This window comes from Benincasa hispida, chromosome 10 (assembly GCF_027475165.1).
Source record: "Benincasa hispida cultivar pf3 chromosome 10, pf3_genome.v1.1, whole genome shotgun sequence".
Lineage (NCBI taxonomy): Eukaryota > Viridiplantae > Streptophyta > Magnoliopsida > Cucurbitales > Cucurbitaceae > Benincasa > Benincasa hispida.
In genome coordinates this window covers 44779912-44795618 of record NC_143487.1, presented here as the reverse complement: position 1 = coordinate 44795618, position 15707 = coordinate 44779912, and the positions used below count along the sequence as shown (strand labels likewise).

At 35.5% G+C, this 15707-nt stretch overlaps 2 protein-coding genes across 3 annotated transcripts; both read left to right on the top strand.

Annotated features, from left to right (window-relative positions):
• Nucleotides 1–938: 938 nt before the first annotated feature.
• Nucleotides 939–4849, top strand: SGS3 (XS domain-containing protein / XS zinc finger domain-containing protein-like protein). Its single transcript, XM_039045399.2, has 6 exons — nucleotides 939–1140; nucleotides 2025–3070; nucleotides 3196–3493; nucleotides 3638–3882; nucleotides 4066–4223; nucleotides 4361–4849. Exons 2-6 carry the CDS (start codon nucleotides 2036–2038, stop codon nucleotides 4587–4589), a joined length of 1965 nt encoding a protein of 654 aa, XP_038901327.2. The 5' UTR covers nucleotides 939–1140; nucleotides 2025–2035; the 3' UTR covers nucleotides 4590–4849.
• A 1522-nt stretch (nucleotides 4850–6371) lies between these two features.
• On the top strand, nucleotides 6372–9043 carry LOC120088247 (uncharacterized). Of its 2 annotated transcripts, none has more exons than XM_039045400.2 (3): nucleotides 6372–6820; nucleotides 6982–7125; nucleotides 8696–9043. In XM_039045400.2, the coding sequence occupies exons 1-3, from the start codon at nucleotides 6638–6640 to the stop codon at nucleotides 8837–8839; spliced, it is 471 nt and encodes a 156-aa protein (XP_038901328.1). In that variant the 5' UTR covers nucleotides 6372–6637; the 3' UTR covers nucleotides 8840–9043. The 2 variants fall into 2 exon arrangements, with proteins under 2 accessions (XP_038901328.1, XP_090161938.1); XM_090305812.1 differs by having other exon boundaries at nucleotides 6525–6820; nucleotides 7260–9043.
• Nucleotides 9044–15707: the final 6664 nt, after the last annotated feature.

Here is a 15707-nt window from a genome sequence, read left to right as displayed (position 1 = left end):
AATATCCCAATTCACATGTATTCACATGAACGAATTGAATCAAACCGTCTGTAACTATTACAAAATGGGTCGTATCCATAGTGTCACTAGAATAAGATACCAAACTCTATTCATATCCATAGGTTATTATTTGAACACGATCCACCTAGACAAGGTAGAATTCGTTCAATATATTAAGGATAATTTCATTATTTTAAAAGATTTAAAACACGCGTAACATCTTCCTGTGTTTTTGCTATTCTCTTGCCATCTTTGAAAATAGTTTCGTGTATTTGCATTTACAACAATTTTCCCAAACAAAAATCCATTTTAAAATTTTCAATAATTGATGAGATAGATTTTTTTATTATTATTATGGATCTTATTTATTATCTTTAATTATTCTTTAGAATATATTATTATAGCTAGTTTGAATGGATGGTCAATACGTGTTTCAATTTGATATAATCTCTTAAGGAGTGTTTGGAGTGTTGGGTTGGTTACTATAGTTAGTAGTTATTACAGGTGGGTTATAATAGTTAGTGTTTGGGGTGCATACTACTATAGTTTGAGTTATAATAGTTTGTGATTGTGGTATAATCTAATTTTATTTGGGTAGAAAATGGTAAACACGGTAACAAATAAGAAAATAAAGAACGAGTAACAAATAATAAAATATGTAGTAAAAAAGTTTTGAAATATCATTTACTATACTTAACTATAGGTTATAAATAGTTGTATACATTATTATTATATTTGATACCAAAATATGGAGTGAGTTAATCAACTTTCTAAAGAGCCCTTAACCCTTTTAGATAAGAAATACTCAAAAAAGGAAAATGAAAAAACACTTTTAGGAAGAAAAACGTATTTCGACCATTTTCAAAACCGTCTACCTAACAAGGTTGCGGGAATTAAGCATGAAGGATTAAATTGTATTTGACAATTACTTGAAATCCGGATCCGTACGAGTGAGACGAGTTTAAAGGTGTTTTTGTCCTCGTTTCGCTCGGTTCACTCTTGCGATCACTGTCACTCACTAGCCTTCGCTTTTCTTTGCTCCGTTTCCGGAGTCGCATTCGCCATCGACGCCCTTTTTCTTCTCCAACACTTTTTCCGGCATTGGATTTCGTTTCCGGCGACAGTCTTCAAGATAATATTGTACTTTTTCTTTTCTCTCTTTCTCCTGCAGTGGCTGGGTCTTTTTCTCCCATGATTTGCGTTTCTCTGTTCTCTTAGCATGAAGGTGTCTGTGGTTTCTAGGGCATTTCATCGTTTACATGTATTTCTTTAGAGCCTAATATGCTTTGATCAAATTTTCTCCTCCCGAGGAACGCTCATTTCTTTGTTTGGGTGTTTAAGAAGAACCTGAGGCAAAAGAGAGCAAAATCTCTTATGTTGCCGAACACTGTATGTGCTTTTTGTGTTGTTCTCGGAGTCTTCTACCATTCTACGAGCTGCATGCCTTTCGATTATTGGATCATTATACTTGTTAGTTTTTGTTTGTAGGGTTTCATTTCTATTCCATCGTGTTAAGGGTCTGATTATGGACTACCTCTTCCTGTTGTTCGCCATTTACCTGGAAATCCAAAATGCATTTAGCTCTGACATTTATTACTCGATTTCGTCAACTCTAAAACCATTGTCCTACTAGCGTTTTTTAGCACCAGAATGAGTTCAGGATTCGGGATATTTATTGTTTTGTTTTCTTTATTTCCTGCCTGATTTTAGTAAGGCAGCTCACTGATGGTTCTGAAATTAGTTCATTTATTGTTATTAGTTACAATTGTTAGCTTTTTCTGTTAAGCAGTTTCAGACTTCTTCTAGGCTACTTCTCTTCTATTTAAAGAGCAGTCCTCTGTTTGAAATCAGAATTAACGAGAAAGAATTTCTTCTGATATTTCTCTCCGTTGAAAACTCTCTCTATCGTGTAATGTTTTGAGATTTGATATCAGTCAAGGATTGTGTAGTTTCCGATGTGTATTTTGCTCTGCTACTTTTATAAATTTTTATATGATTGAGTTATGTATATGTATAATGAACAGGTTACATAAAAATGAGTTCAAACAGAGGGCGTGGGAAGCCTTATAGCTCAGATACCAACAATGAGAAGTCACCTAAGGAGAGCAATGTTTCTGGAATTTCTACCACTACACTAGACCATTTGAGTCAGGGTTTAGCGGATGTTAGCCTGGAATCTGGACAGGCGGATGGTGATTGGGAAGTTTATGCCAAAAAGTCCAGGAACAAAGCTGGAACCAATGCAACTAAACAATGGGGTGCCCAGAATTTTAGTTCTAAATCAACAGAGATAGCTCAAACGGCAGGTTCACGTAATGGTGGTGGACGAGGAAAGGCGCCTGGTAAGAATTGGCAACCACAAAACCCTGATGCAAGGAGAATGGCTGGACGAGGGAATGCTTGGCCACAATCCAGGGCTTCAGATGCTAATCATATAGCTGCACCAGCAGTAATCCCCCCTCCTCTGGGGCATGGTTGGAATTGGCAATCTAGGGCAGGTTCCAGTCAAAGTAGCGTATTGGAAGATGGCCAACATAGAGATGAATATAACCCAAACTCATATCCGAGTGACGAGAATGAAGGAGATGACAATGTTGATGATAAAGACAATGATTCTGATGATCTGGAGGATAGTGATGATGATGTCTTAAGTGATGATTTTGACTCTGATGTTAGTCAAGAGAGCCATGAAACTCGAAAAAAGAGTAGATGGTTTAAGAAATTCTTTGAGATTTTGGATAGTTTGACTGTCGATGAGATTAGTGAACCTGCAAGGCTGTGGCATTGTCCAGCATGCCAAGGAGGTCCTGGTGCAATTGACTGGTACCGTGGCCTGCAACCCTTGATGGCACATGCCAGAACGAAAGGATCTAAAAGGGTGAAGCTGCACAGAGAGCTGGCAGAACTGTTGGACAAGGAGTTGCGGCGTAAGGGAGCATCTATCATTCCTGCTGGTGAACTATTTGGTAAATGGAAAGGTCTGAAAGATGAGGACAAAGACCATGAGATTGTGTGGCCTCCTATGGTTGTTATTATGAATACAAAGCTTGAGAAGGATGAAAATGACAAGGTATGTTTTCAAACCAGCTGCTTGAAGATTGGACAGACTAGTGAATCGTGTTTTTATTTTTGTAATGCAGTTGTTTTCTTATATGCATTTTTGATATCTGACTAAGTTGTAAGGGGTGATTGCAGTGGATTGGCATGGGAAATCAGGAACTTGTTGAATACTTCAGTCTATATCTTCCTGTGAAGGCACGACACTCATATGGCCCCCAGGGGCATCGTGGGATGAGTGTTTTGATTTTTGAGCCCTCAGCAAAGGGTTATTTAGATGCTGAACGCCTGCACAAGCATTTCATTGAGCAAAGAACTGATAGAGATGCTTGGAATCGTGCGGGGAGGAATTTGTTTTATCCAGGTGGAAAGCGCCAACTCTATGGGTTTATGGCTCTAAAAGAAGACCTCGACGTTTTTAACCAGCACATGCAAGGTTTCATGACTCTCTCATCTTTCTTGGTGTCTGTATGACAGGAAATTTTAGGTCCCTGAGTATTTTCCTTTTCATGGAATGTGCTATTATTATTATTATGATGTGAAGTTTTGTTCTCTTTGTGATTTTTAAAATATTAAATAGGCAAATCTAAGATGAAATTTGAGATGAAATCATATCAAGAGATGGTCGTAGATCAGATAAGGCAAATGAGTGCGGACAACCAACAGCTTAGCTGGTTGAAGAACAGGGTCGTAAAAGAAAGGAATAAGGCTAAGGCCTATGAAGAATCTCTTGGTAAAGTGTGTGAAAAGCTTCGGATGACCAAGAAAGAAAATAGAATTGTTAGAGAGAGAACCCTAATGCAACACGAAGAGAATAAAGAAGAGGTATGTATGCCATTTCAACTGGGAGTCTTAGTGATTAAAATAGATTTTAGTCGGAGGTCTAACTGTTCAACATGGTTTATATTCCAGTCATTGATGAAATGGTGTTTAGCTTTGATGATGGCACTTCGAAATGATTTTCTTTTTAATGCTCTCAGTAACCTTCTATGTTTTCCCATGATGAAGATGCAAATGCAAGAACAATTTTTCAAAGAACAAATCAAACTATTGCATGAAACGAGGGACGAAAAGGAAGAGAATTTTGAAAGGTTGCAGCAGGAGGAACGTGAGAAGATGAAACAAACGAATGGAGGCCGTTCAAATACAGATGAATATAGAAGCAGGTAATTCAGATAGTTGTTTGCATAAATCTGTGTTTAGTCATTCATACAACCCCGGATACTGGGAAAGCTATGCTATGACTATGAGAAAAACTGCGTTACAAATTTCATGTAGTTTAACTGTTGCATTTTTTGCTTAGGGTGGAGGAGCTTGCAAAGTTCATAAAGTTCCAAGAGAAGGAGATGGCAGAGTTTGTAACAGAGAGGGAGGAGCTGATAAAAGTTCATGACGAAAAGATGGTAGCAATGAAACAGAGACATTGGGAGGAAGAAGTTAAGCTGGAGGAAGAGTTCAATGCAGAACTAACTCGGCTGATGGATAAATATTCCCCTCAGAGTTCTAAAGATGCAGAAGTGCAGTCGAGTTGAGGGTCGGGTCGAGGCAATGGTGAAGGTAAGAAAGTGTTTTACATGGGATGATGATAGTCCTTTGCTTGCAACTAAGAACGGTATCTACTGAGGAGAGTCACAATCTGTTTTCCTCTCCTAACTTATGCTATTCTCAAACACAGCGGTATAGGATAAACCAAAAACGGTTGAATCTTAGGGTTTTGGTTGAGCTTCTGAACACGTTATGACTCTGCCTACTGTGGTATATAATGATAACGTTTTTCCATTTAAAGATTAAACTGCACCTTAGGGGATAGCTTTCTCGATCGATTGAGTTCAGTTGGAATATTTTAGGTTACTTAGGTGAACGTAAAAATGGATTTTTAATTCTAAAATTATTTTGTAGAATAACCTTTAACTTCTTTTTTAAGTAACTAGTGACAGAAATAAAACCGTGTTTATTTGCATGTTCATTGTTATTATGGTCTATAAATTTTGAATATTGTTCTATTTTGGTTTTTACATTTTTAAAATATTTGTTATAGTCTGAAATTTTTTTAAAAAAATGCTTACAGGTTTTTGCTATTAAAATTTTGTTAACTTCCTAACGATGTTTAATCTATCAAATAAGTTAACCACACTAAAAAATCTAAAGTCATTTTTCGTTCAAAATTTTTGTCGTTCACTATTTTGATTCGTTGGTAGTTGACATTTTAATCTTTATTTTATTCAACACATCTAGAGTTAAAAAAATATATGCTCCTCAAATCTCCATCTAAGTTTTAACAAAATTTTAAGATTAAAGTAAATAGTTTTCAAAAGTTTAGAGATTGGATTTATACTTTATTGATAGTTGGGTTTCAAATAAAAAAGAGGTATATGCTATAATTATCATCCTTTTGGTTTGAATCATTTTGAGGTTAGAAATTTAATTCCTTATTTATTGAAACAACAATAATAATATAGACTCCTTTCCTCAAGTCTAGTGAACATCAATGGAATGCAAATTTTCATCTAACTTCTCTTGATGTAAAACGGAGGTTTATTGTTTAGTGTTCAATATCTTATTTAAAAAGGATATTCCAATTTATAATATGTTTTCAATAATTAAAGCAAGGCCATGAAAAAAATTGTACCCTGCCTAAGTATCTTCTTGCATGGCCATTCCTTTTCTATTCTTCCATCATTTATTTTCCCTAATCTGCCACTATAATGGCCTTGCCCTCTTTAGTTATAGATCATTTGGATCAATGAGGAGGCTCAGAAACAGTACCCTTGGAACAATTTGTGAAAATAGTTTCGCCCCCCCCCCTTCTTTCGGCCTCGTCATCTTAATTGAAATGTGACAGATTTTAGTATAAGTTTTTATCATAGTTCGGTCCTCTAAATTCTAAATTGAATTAGAGCGATCTCTTAGAACCTAAAAGAATTGAAAATAAATTTCATATTCAATCAAGGTCGTTTTAAACTATATTATAATTTGATACGTAGACTTAAAATAGGTGACAATTAAAATTTTCATTTTAGGTCGTCACACAATTCTAAATCTTAATTTCTATTAACAAATTGTAAAAAGGTTTTAGCTTAAAAATAAAAAATAGTTTTGAAATATTTACAAAATATCAAGAATAAGTAATATTACAAATTTTGACCCTGTGAAATCATTTGTCCTGTATGGATAGTTGAAATGAATTAAGGAATCTGAATTTAGTTAAATCTGGGACACTTTTTTTCGTGAAATCGAATATGGAAGAATTAAAAAGATTAAAAAATCTTCAATATTATAAGAGTAATGATTAGATGCAGTCTTACATCTCAATTACACAAAAAGGATATTAGAAAAAAATTATTTAAAAAAAATAAAAATATCATGACAATATTTTAAATGAACTATTCACCATCTTCTTCTTATTTTAACTTTTAGGGAAATTAAAAAATATTTAAAAGAGTTTCAAAAGTAGAAAAAAAGTGAATAGGATAATTTTTAAAAAAATTTTAAATGTATTTTTCCCCTAATTTAGAAAATAACAATGAAGAACAAATAAACACTTGCTTTGAGAAATACGATAATCATTGAGACATGAGAGATGGAGAAGACGAAGGGAGGCGTAGAGAAGCATACTGATAGTGATGATGATCGGAAGGTAGCTTTCGCCATGGATGACCTTCCTTTCAGATTTTTCCAGTTCTTTGTGCTGGCTGCTCTTCGCATTGATCTCATCCAACCTGGTCGCATCCTTTGCTCTCTCAAAGTTCCTGATCGTTTGCTCGTATGCCTTTTTTTTCCTCCTTCTCCTACTTGTTCTTTTGCGCAATTTCGATTCAATCCATCGCTAGCTCTTCTCTAGATTCAGTCGCTGATGAGACTCTACTCGCCTTTTCTATTTGGCTATTGATTTCTCTGTTTACTGCTTCATGTTCCATTATAAAGAACGAGAACAATTCCTTGCGCGAAGGAGCCTCGGCGTTACTCGTCGATTGTCTAGGTCATGCAGCGGTGAAGACTTTGGGCCCTTCCTCCACCGGAGTCTCCCTCGAAGTCAACCTCTCCTTTTTGGATGCTGCTTATGCCGACGTTAGTTCCACTTTCCCCTTTTTCTGTTTCTTTGATGTTCATCACTTTACTTAGTCTCTAATTTTGTTGTTGTGTATTTTTTTAAAAAATTATTTACTTATTTATTATTTTTTAAATCTACTACTAACTGATAGGGAAATTCAAATTCCTGGTCCATCTATTGTCAATCTAAATTTCGACTCCTTATTACGGAAGCTGTCTATTGATCAGATTTCTACCTGGTGATGTAACGAACAACACACAATTAATTTTTTTTTCTCTCTAATGTAAAATTCCACTCTCCCCTCACTCGATGAAAAGAGGGTAGAAAATAAAGTGGATTTTCATGATTTATCATTTCGTAGAAAGCAATTCTTGGGGCTAATAATTGAAGAATTGTGGGGATTTGAAGATTGGACTAAACTGGCTGAGGTGTTGAGAATCCCACATTGGAAAAATTAAGGGGATTCACTATTTATAAGATAGATGAGTTACTCCTTTCATTGCCAATTGGTTTTGAGATTGAATCCCATATTATGAAACATGGTATGTCCAAACGGGTGATGTCGGTCCAATAAAAATAAATTGTGATCCGATCAAGATTGGTGAACCCAAAAGAGGCACCATCTATGAAACTACGCTTAGATATTAGCTTGATTCTCATTTTCAAGACACTAATCGCAAATGAACAGAAAAATAGTTATACATTTTGACATTATTTTTAAAACTATTATTGGATAAAGAAGTTCCGTCCAGCTTTTAGACTTGAATGGATTTAATCATTCAACAGATTCTCAAGAGTGGTCGCAAGGAAAATAATTCTTCCAAGCGAAAGAGAACGTGGGCACACTCACGCTCTACTGCTATTAGAAGAGTTGTCTGCAGTTCCTAGATCTAGGAATAACTACATTATGACAAGTAAAGAATTCCCTAGATTTTCGAAGAATCGTGTTCTTGGATTCCTAATTTGCTACACATAGCTAATCCGTGAAAGACGACGATTCTATGGAAGTTGTAAAGGAAAAGAGATGATCATTGTAGGAATCTGACCTGAACTTAAATGAGAGTTGCTAATCTAAGCATTGCTTAATTTGTTAAGGCATCATTCCTCGATCAAATGGACATTGTATCAACTGTTACTATAATTTTTTCTTTTGCCTTTTTGTTTTCCCTGTGTTGGTAGGCCATATTTTTGTCTGTCTTGGTCTTGATACTTTGATTTGTTTTGATAAAAGGTAGCTTCTTTAATGAGAGTTGCTAATCTAAGAACTTAAATGAGAGTTGCTAATCTAAGAATTGCTTCATTCCTTGATCAAATGGACATTGCATCAACTGTTACTATAATTTTTTCTTTTGCTTTTTTGTATTCCCTGTGTTGGTAGGCCATATTTTTGTCTGTCTTGGTCTTGATACTTTGATTTGTTTTGATAAAAGGTAGTTTCTTTATGTACAAAAAAGAATTTACTGATTTAGTTTGCACATCAGCCATGGATGGTAAAGTGTGTTATGTTTCTTTGGTTGCCTTTACATGGCTTCAGTCATTTCCTTGTATCCTTCCCGTTGAACCCGTTCTTTTTGTCTGGTGTTTTAGGAGGAGATTGAGATTGACAGCAAGGTTTTGCGAATGGGAAAGACCATTGCAGTAGTTAATGTTGAATTTAGGAAGAAAATCAATGGTAAAATTATTGCTCAGGGTCGCCTCACCACCTACGTACCCGTCTCCAGCAAGTTGTAGTCATGAACTTTCAATATTGGACGTTGATTTTCCTCTCCCTCATGTACTGATACTGTTTGTAATTTCTATAATGTTAATTGTCAAACATATCGTTTTATTTTTTTTTATTCTTCCATATTTGTAAAAGGGTTTTCTCCTGTATAAGAAGACCTTAATTGTACATATTCATTAGAAAAAAGAATGATAATTATTTTATTTCTCCAATTTTAAGATGGTATCAAAATAAAGAATTTTTTTTAAATAATATTTTTTTAATAAATAATGACAAAAATAGGGTTGGAGGGAAACATTTTCTAAGAATAGGTGTTTTGGGAAACTATTGACAAAATTTGGGTAGTGGAATCGTGTATCGGGTACATGATTTCCATGTGGCAAGATCAGCATCATGGACCGGTCAGACGCAAACTCATGGATCTGGTTCACGATTTGCTTATTTATTATTATTTTTTTTTAAAGTTTGTTGATTGTTTTTTTTAATCGTAGATGTACAACAATATTAAAACTTTAGGAATTGATCTATAAATTCCTTCATTATTAAACTTAATTATATATTTAATCTACAATGAAAACATCTTGCACTCATTAAAAAAAAAACCATGATATTAAAAAATATTTACAATTAGTTTTTTAATTTACAATTTGAAAATGATACAAGGTGGGATTTAAAAACGACCCCTCTGGTCCTTACCTCTCATGAGGTTGTCTTCGTGTCCCTCTAAATTAGGTTCACCATGTTGTCGCCGTCGTCTACGACGAATACGTCTTCGATCGGTGTCAACAACATTGAGTCGTCTTATTTGTTGAATAGTACCTTCTACGTTGACAAATGTTTGCTGACACGTTGACAAATGTTTGCTGACACATTGAACCCAATTCTAGTAAGTTGTTATGCACTGAATATTGTTGAACATCGCCGATAAAATTATTCTGTATAATAAAAAAATAAATATTAAACAATATTCATATCATATATATGAAAAATGTCTGATTTTAAATCTCTTACCATGCAGTAATAGTAAGCGCCGTCAAGTGTGATAAATCGTCTCGTTATCGAATTGTACCAGGAAAAGTAGTCGTCTGATATAGTTAGCCCATTTGTTAATTCTCCCTATACACAACGATCATGTCGTCCATGCCAGTAGGATAAATATTTCGCATGGATTCGACGTCAGTCTTGGTCATGCTTACCTCTCAAATCGATCTGGTGTAGTGCTAAGAGTGTATAGGACAACGAAAGTATCATTTTTCGTAGACCGAACTGTCTCAATACACTATTTGGATGATGCCACTCTACTATATAGAAGCATATAAAAGGGCTAACGGTCAACCAGATGTCTTCACCATCACGACAATAATTAGGTAAATCTGTGTGTATGGCGTCCAAATAATCTGACCAAAAAAAAAAAAATAATAATAATAAGTATACATATAAAATGTTTTAAATATTCATTCATAAACACATTTACTACCTAATTGTGCATCAGCATGTCGAATATTTTTCTATACACGAGCAACATATTTGCTGATTGTTCAGAGGAAGCTAATACACCATTCCATCTAAAATTATAAAAAATACAATTAATTTATATTCTTACATAAAATGGTAACGAAATAAATATATAAATGAAATAATACCTGACACTAAGTGTACGATGATCTAGGACTTGTGGTGCTATAATTGGAAATCGATCATAAGCCCATACTTGTAATAGTATCAGTGGCCCCGCTATTTCCAACGCTTGTGCATTGGAAGCCCGACAAAGTTCTCTATACAACCATGCAAGACATGCACCACCCCACGAGTACGTATCCGCGTGCTCGAAATCAGACAATAGTGGGAGGAACATGAGATGTACCAGAGTATTTGACTTGTCAGCAAATAAAAATCCTCCAATAAGTTACAGGATGTATGCTCATGCGTACCTAAGTACGCTGATGTCGTCGGCATCAGGAGGTAATTCTGGAAACTGGGACGCCAACCAAGGGATACTCAATCTTGATCCCTTCGCCTAAGAGCTTTTCACAAACGTTCTTCCAGTCATACTGTAGTGAACCTGTCAATGGTTGCCCGTCCACTCATAACCCAAATTGTATGGCAACATCCTGCAGCGTAATCGTACATTCCCCACAAGGCAGGTGAAATGCGTGGGTTTCTGGTCTCCAGAGCTCAACTAAAGCAGTAATAAGTTGCCAATCAAGCTGAATGAAACCAATTTGTGCAACCCCAAGAAAACCTGGCTGTTGAACATATGGAATAATGCGGTGATCAAATGGGATAGTATGTTGTGTAGTCGCCTCACTTCTCCGACAACTCAACACTACAGTGGAAGAACTATCCCATACTGTCTGTGAACGATGCGTATTTTGTTGGTACAATTGTATAGGATTAGAAGGACCAGACTCCATTACTTAAAAAGTTCAAATTACATTACATAATAAAATTCATGACATAAAAGATACATAAAAAGTACATAAAATAAATAAAATTACATAAAATAAATTCATTACATAAATTCATTATAAGTACATAAGGAATACAAGCACATAAAATATACAATTACATGAAAATTATAAGTACATAAAGAATACAAGTACATAACATATACAATTACATGAAAAATATAAATACATAAAGAATACAAATACATAAAATATACAATTACATGAAAAATATAAGTATATAAAGAATACAAGTATATAAAATATACAAGTAAAAAAAAAAATACACCTAATGACTTGAATATGATGAAGCACCCAGTATACGTTGTGGACAAGTGCGTCTGTTATGTCTTTTTTTTTTTTTTTTTTTGCAAATTGTACATCGCACTTTTTGGCTTGCTTCTCTCCAATCCATTTCATTATGAATGCGCGTACTTTTTGGCCTATCTTGTTCTCTTATAAGTCCGCATTTGGACGAACTTCTGTAAATGATAATTCTGGCCAATAATCTGGGTGTTGAATTGGATGGAAGCAGACTTCATAACAACGCTTGAAATTGGACAATTTATAGCATTCATCAATAAGTGGTAGGTATGTCATATGCATGTAATTACAAACTGCAATTACATGAGAGCATGGAATCTTGAATGATTGCCACTTATTGCAAGAACATGTCCCTTCTTTCAAGCTCAAAACTTGGGTGTGCTGTCCTTTATAGGGAAAAATCATACTTATGCCGGTTTGTACTTCGAAAGTTTGACTTTCCCTATCAATGGATGTCATCGTATGTGCCGATACTTGTTTTTCCTACCTCTTTAGTTTTTTAGGGCATATTCTGTATATATGTCCCCACAATTGAGTGCTTCATTGATTTCTTGTCTCCGGCGTTCAAAATACAGTATTGTGCGATAGAATGTTGACCTAACCAAAGAAGTAATTGGTAACATTCTAGCACCTTTGAAAACACCGTTCATGCATTTAGCTGCATTGCTTGTTGTTGATATTTAGGAATGGATTGTTTTATTTATTATTAAGGACGGATGAGGTTGTACATGAATTCATGCGTTTGACATGGCTTATGTGTTTGCACCTATGCGTCTGAGGTCATGCGTCGGAATGAGGATGCGTTAAACTAATATGCAATGACCACGCATTCCTATCACAAGTTTTCTTACTCTTGCGCCAAGTATAACACAAACACAAGTTTCTCGGGTAATCCGTGGTCGAACACAGGGACTTGTCACTTAATAATTCTTGTGAAGCAATGCGTTTGAGGCGATGAAAAGAAAAATAGAAAGAAGTTTAAAGGGTGTACACACTCTTCCTACTCCTAACTAAACAGATTGAGCATTAGAAGACTTGCAATGAGAATAAGTAGAGACACAACAACCATTAATGCCTAGTAATGTTTATTATCTTAAATCGCCCGAGTAATCCCAGCTCATTGCACTAACGAGTCGCACACCTCTCGGTGGTCAGCCGCATGACTATATCTCTATAGTGCATGGTTGCGTCGAGCATAAGATTATGCCTATCTCTAGGAACAATGCAAACTTTGCTTTAGTGCGTTCCATCTCTTACCTTCTCAGGCAGTTAGACACGACTATTTAACTTATAGACAAGCAATGCAACATCCCATAGACAGCCGTTGCTACAGCCTTTCACCAAGCAAAAAGGATTAACTCACTATACTCGCACAATGCACACATCTCGGTGGGTTGCTTCATGCGTCCTATCTCTAGGCTACACGATTAAACATGCGATTGTCTTTGATAAATAAACGCTGAAGATAAACTATGATAGAGATGAAAATGATGAAGAAAACGGTAATGGAGGAGTTAAAATTTGCATTGATCACAAAATATCTTAATATCTTAAGCTAAAATGTAATACAACACAGAGATTAGAAGGGAAAGGAAGGACTTTACGTCAAGGCTGCCGGTGGTGCCATGGTTGAATGGTGGAGATGTCTCTCTCGAGCTCTATCTCTGGTGAATGCTCCAATCGTCACTCGGTCTGGGTTGTGGAAATGAAGAATTCTCACTGAAAATCTCTTTCAAGCTCTCATCTGTGATCACAAACTTCTGCCTTGAGGCAGAAATTCGGATGTCTTGAAATGAAGATCCAAAAGGCTATTTATAGAGTTTAAACGCCGACAGCTATAATGATTGTGTTATGGCTCACTGATGCTTTTGTCGCGGTATGGGCAATGTCACATCGCCTTATCTTATTGATACTCCCAAGGTATGCATCCGAGCTTGATTCAGCTGAAGCATCAACGTGTTCTACCCATCTTGCGATCGTCCTTCTATTATGGTCGTTACTCTGTGGCCGCAATTTCCAATTGATTACCGTATTCGCTTGATCATTGCAACTTCCATGCGATGGACGCATACGATCACCGCAACTTCCCTGCAATGGACACATACGACTACCGCAACTTCCATGCGTTGGACGCATATGATCACCGCAACTTCCATGCGTTGGACGCATACGATCACTGCAACTTCCATGCGATGGATGCATACGATCCAACTTTCAGCGCATGCGTTTGTCTGTGATTGTTTATTTCAAACGTATGCATTTTATTCCTGCGATAGCTATAAAAATAGACATTTTGGCATGGAGTAACGCATAATATTGGGGTCAGTGAGGATTTAGGTGCTAATTGTCGCAAAACTCAATTTTTTGCAAATTCTAAATATTATCACCACATTTTCTACTTATTAGCCCTCATGATTCTAAGTAAAAGGCTTATAATAACTGGAATTTCTGTCAATTATCACTTGTCATCCACCCATAGCGGTACCTACCGTCATGTGACTGTGTCCATTTTTCCAAGTCAATGTCTGAAAAAAATTCAAGACATTCAGGGTGCAATTGTTTCAATTCTTTCATGCACCGAATGAACTTATGACTTTGGTGTTGATTTTCGGCCTTAAACACCAATTTTTTTAGTTGCTTTGATTTTTATTTTGTATTGAAATTACTGGCAACATGACGAAGACAATATCGATGGTACGCTCTGGATTCACTCCAACCAATTTCTTCATTATTAATTGCAACAAGAATGCCCTTATGTTTATCAGAAATCAAGCAAATACCATCTCTTTGGGTAGCATATTCACGCATTGCTAAAAAAACTATGACCAACTGGACGAATTCTCACATTCGACGATAGAAAAAGAAAGGAGAAATATATATCCGTTTACATCAATAGATAAGGTTGTCAATAATTGACCCTTATACTTTCTGTAGGGATGAGTTCCATCAATCTGGATTAATGGTCTACAATGGTTGAACCATTCTCTTGTAGGACCAAAAGACCAAAAAACTCGTCCATAAATAGTCGTACCTGGCACATCAGAGGGAAGGAAAAACCAATCTGTTCGTGTTCCTGGATTGTAATGAACAAGAGCACTCAACCAATATGGAAGCTCCGAATATGATTCCTCCCAATCACCAAACACAACAATCAACGCTTTCCTCTTGGCTTGCCACACCCGTCTATAATTGACATTATAGCCATATTGTTTTTTAATGGCTTCTTAGAGTAGGGCCACAGGTACTCCAGATCAGCTCTAACCAAATTTTGAATTTCAATACTAATGAAATTTGAATCAAGCTGTGAATGATCCTATGTCAATTTTGAAAACAAACATGAGTGTTCTCCTTGAAGTTGAGTGATTTTGAACATCCCATGAATTTTACGCCGATATGCCCGTAACCTCTAAGCACAACCGTCACTCCATGATTTACATTTAACATACCAAAGATCCTGATTTGATTCCACTACGACAATTTCGTAGTGTTCTGTCACACAATATTTTTTTACAGTAAGCTGTAAATCTTCTTTGGTATTAAACAACATTCCTTTTTGTACTAAACTACAGTTATCTACACCTATATTCATTTCTTCCAAAGTAGACCCTAGTTCACACGTTGAATTTGTCATTTTCCAATCTATTTGGGTGAACATTTCTGACGGTACCAACTCAAGATCATGTTCACTACTACTTTCGTTTCCAAATAATTCATCAACTTCAACGTCAATGTCACTATCTCTATCATTTCCAGGTTCAAGAATAACTAAAGACGCATCCAATTGACAAAAAATATGTTAATATGTCAACCCAACAAAATCCAATTTCTAAGTTTAACATATAAGATCTAAATATTATACATTTAAATTAGCCCAAATCTAAGATTTGTAAACTATATATTTAAATCAGCCCAAACAAATAAAAAAAAAATATAAGATCTAAGATTTAAGATTTATAAATATATAAGATCAGCCCAACAAATACATATAAGAACAGCCCAACAAATTCATATATTTCTAAGTTTAACATACATATATTTCTAAGTTTAAATCAGCCAAAACAAATAAAAAAACATAAGATTTAAAATTTAAGATCTACAAACATAT

Coding starts and splice junctions, on each gene's coding strand:
- LOC120088247 (XM_039045400.2), top strand. CDS start 6,638: ATGGAGAAGACGAAGGGAGGCGTAGAGAAGCATACTGATAGTGATGAT. Junction 6,821..6,981: donor AAGTTCCTGATCGTTTGCTC/GTATGCCTTTTT, acceptor TCCATTATAAAG/AACGAGAACAATTCCTTGCG. Junction 7,126..8,695: donor TGGATGCTGCTTATGCCGAC/GTTAGTTCCACT, acceptor CTGGTGTTTTAG/GAGGAGATTGAGATTGACAG.
- SGS3 (XM_039045399.2), top strand. CDS start 2,036: ATGAGTTCAAACAGAGGGCGTGGGAAGCCTTATAGCTCAGATACCAAC. Junction 3,494..3,637: donor TTTTAACCAGCACATGCAAG/GTTTCATGACTC, acceptor AATATTAAATAG/GCAAATCTAAGATGAAATTT. Junction 4,224..4,360: donor ACAGATGAATATAGAAGCAG/GTAATTCAGATA, acceptor TTTTTTGCTTAG/GGTGGAGGAGCTTGCAAAGT.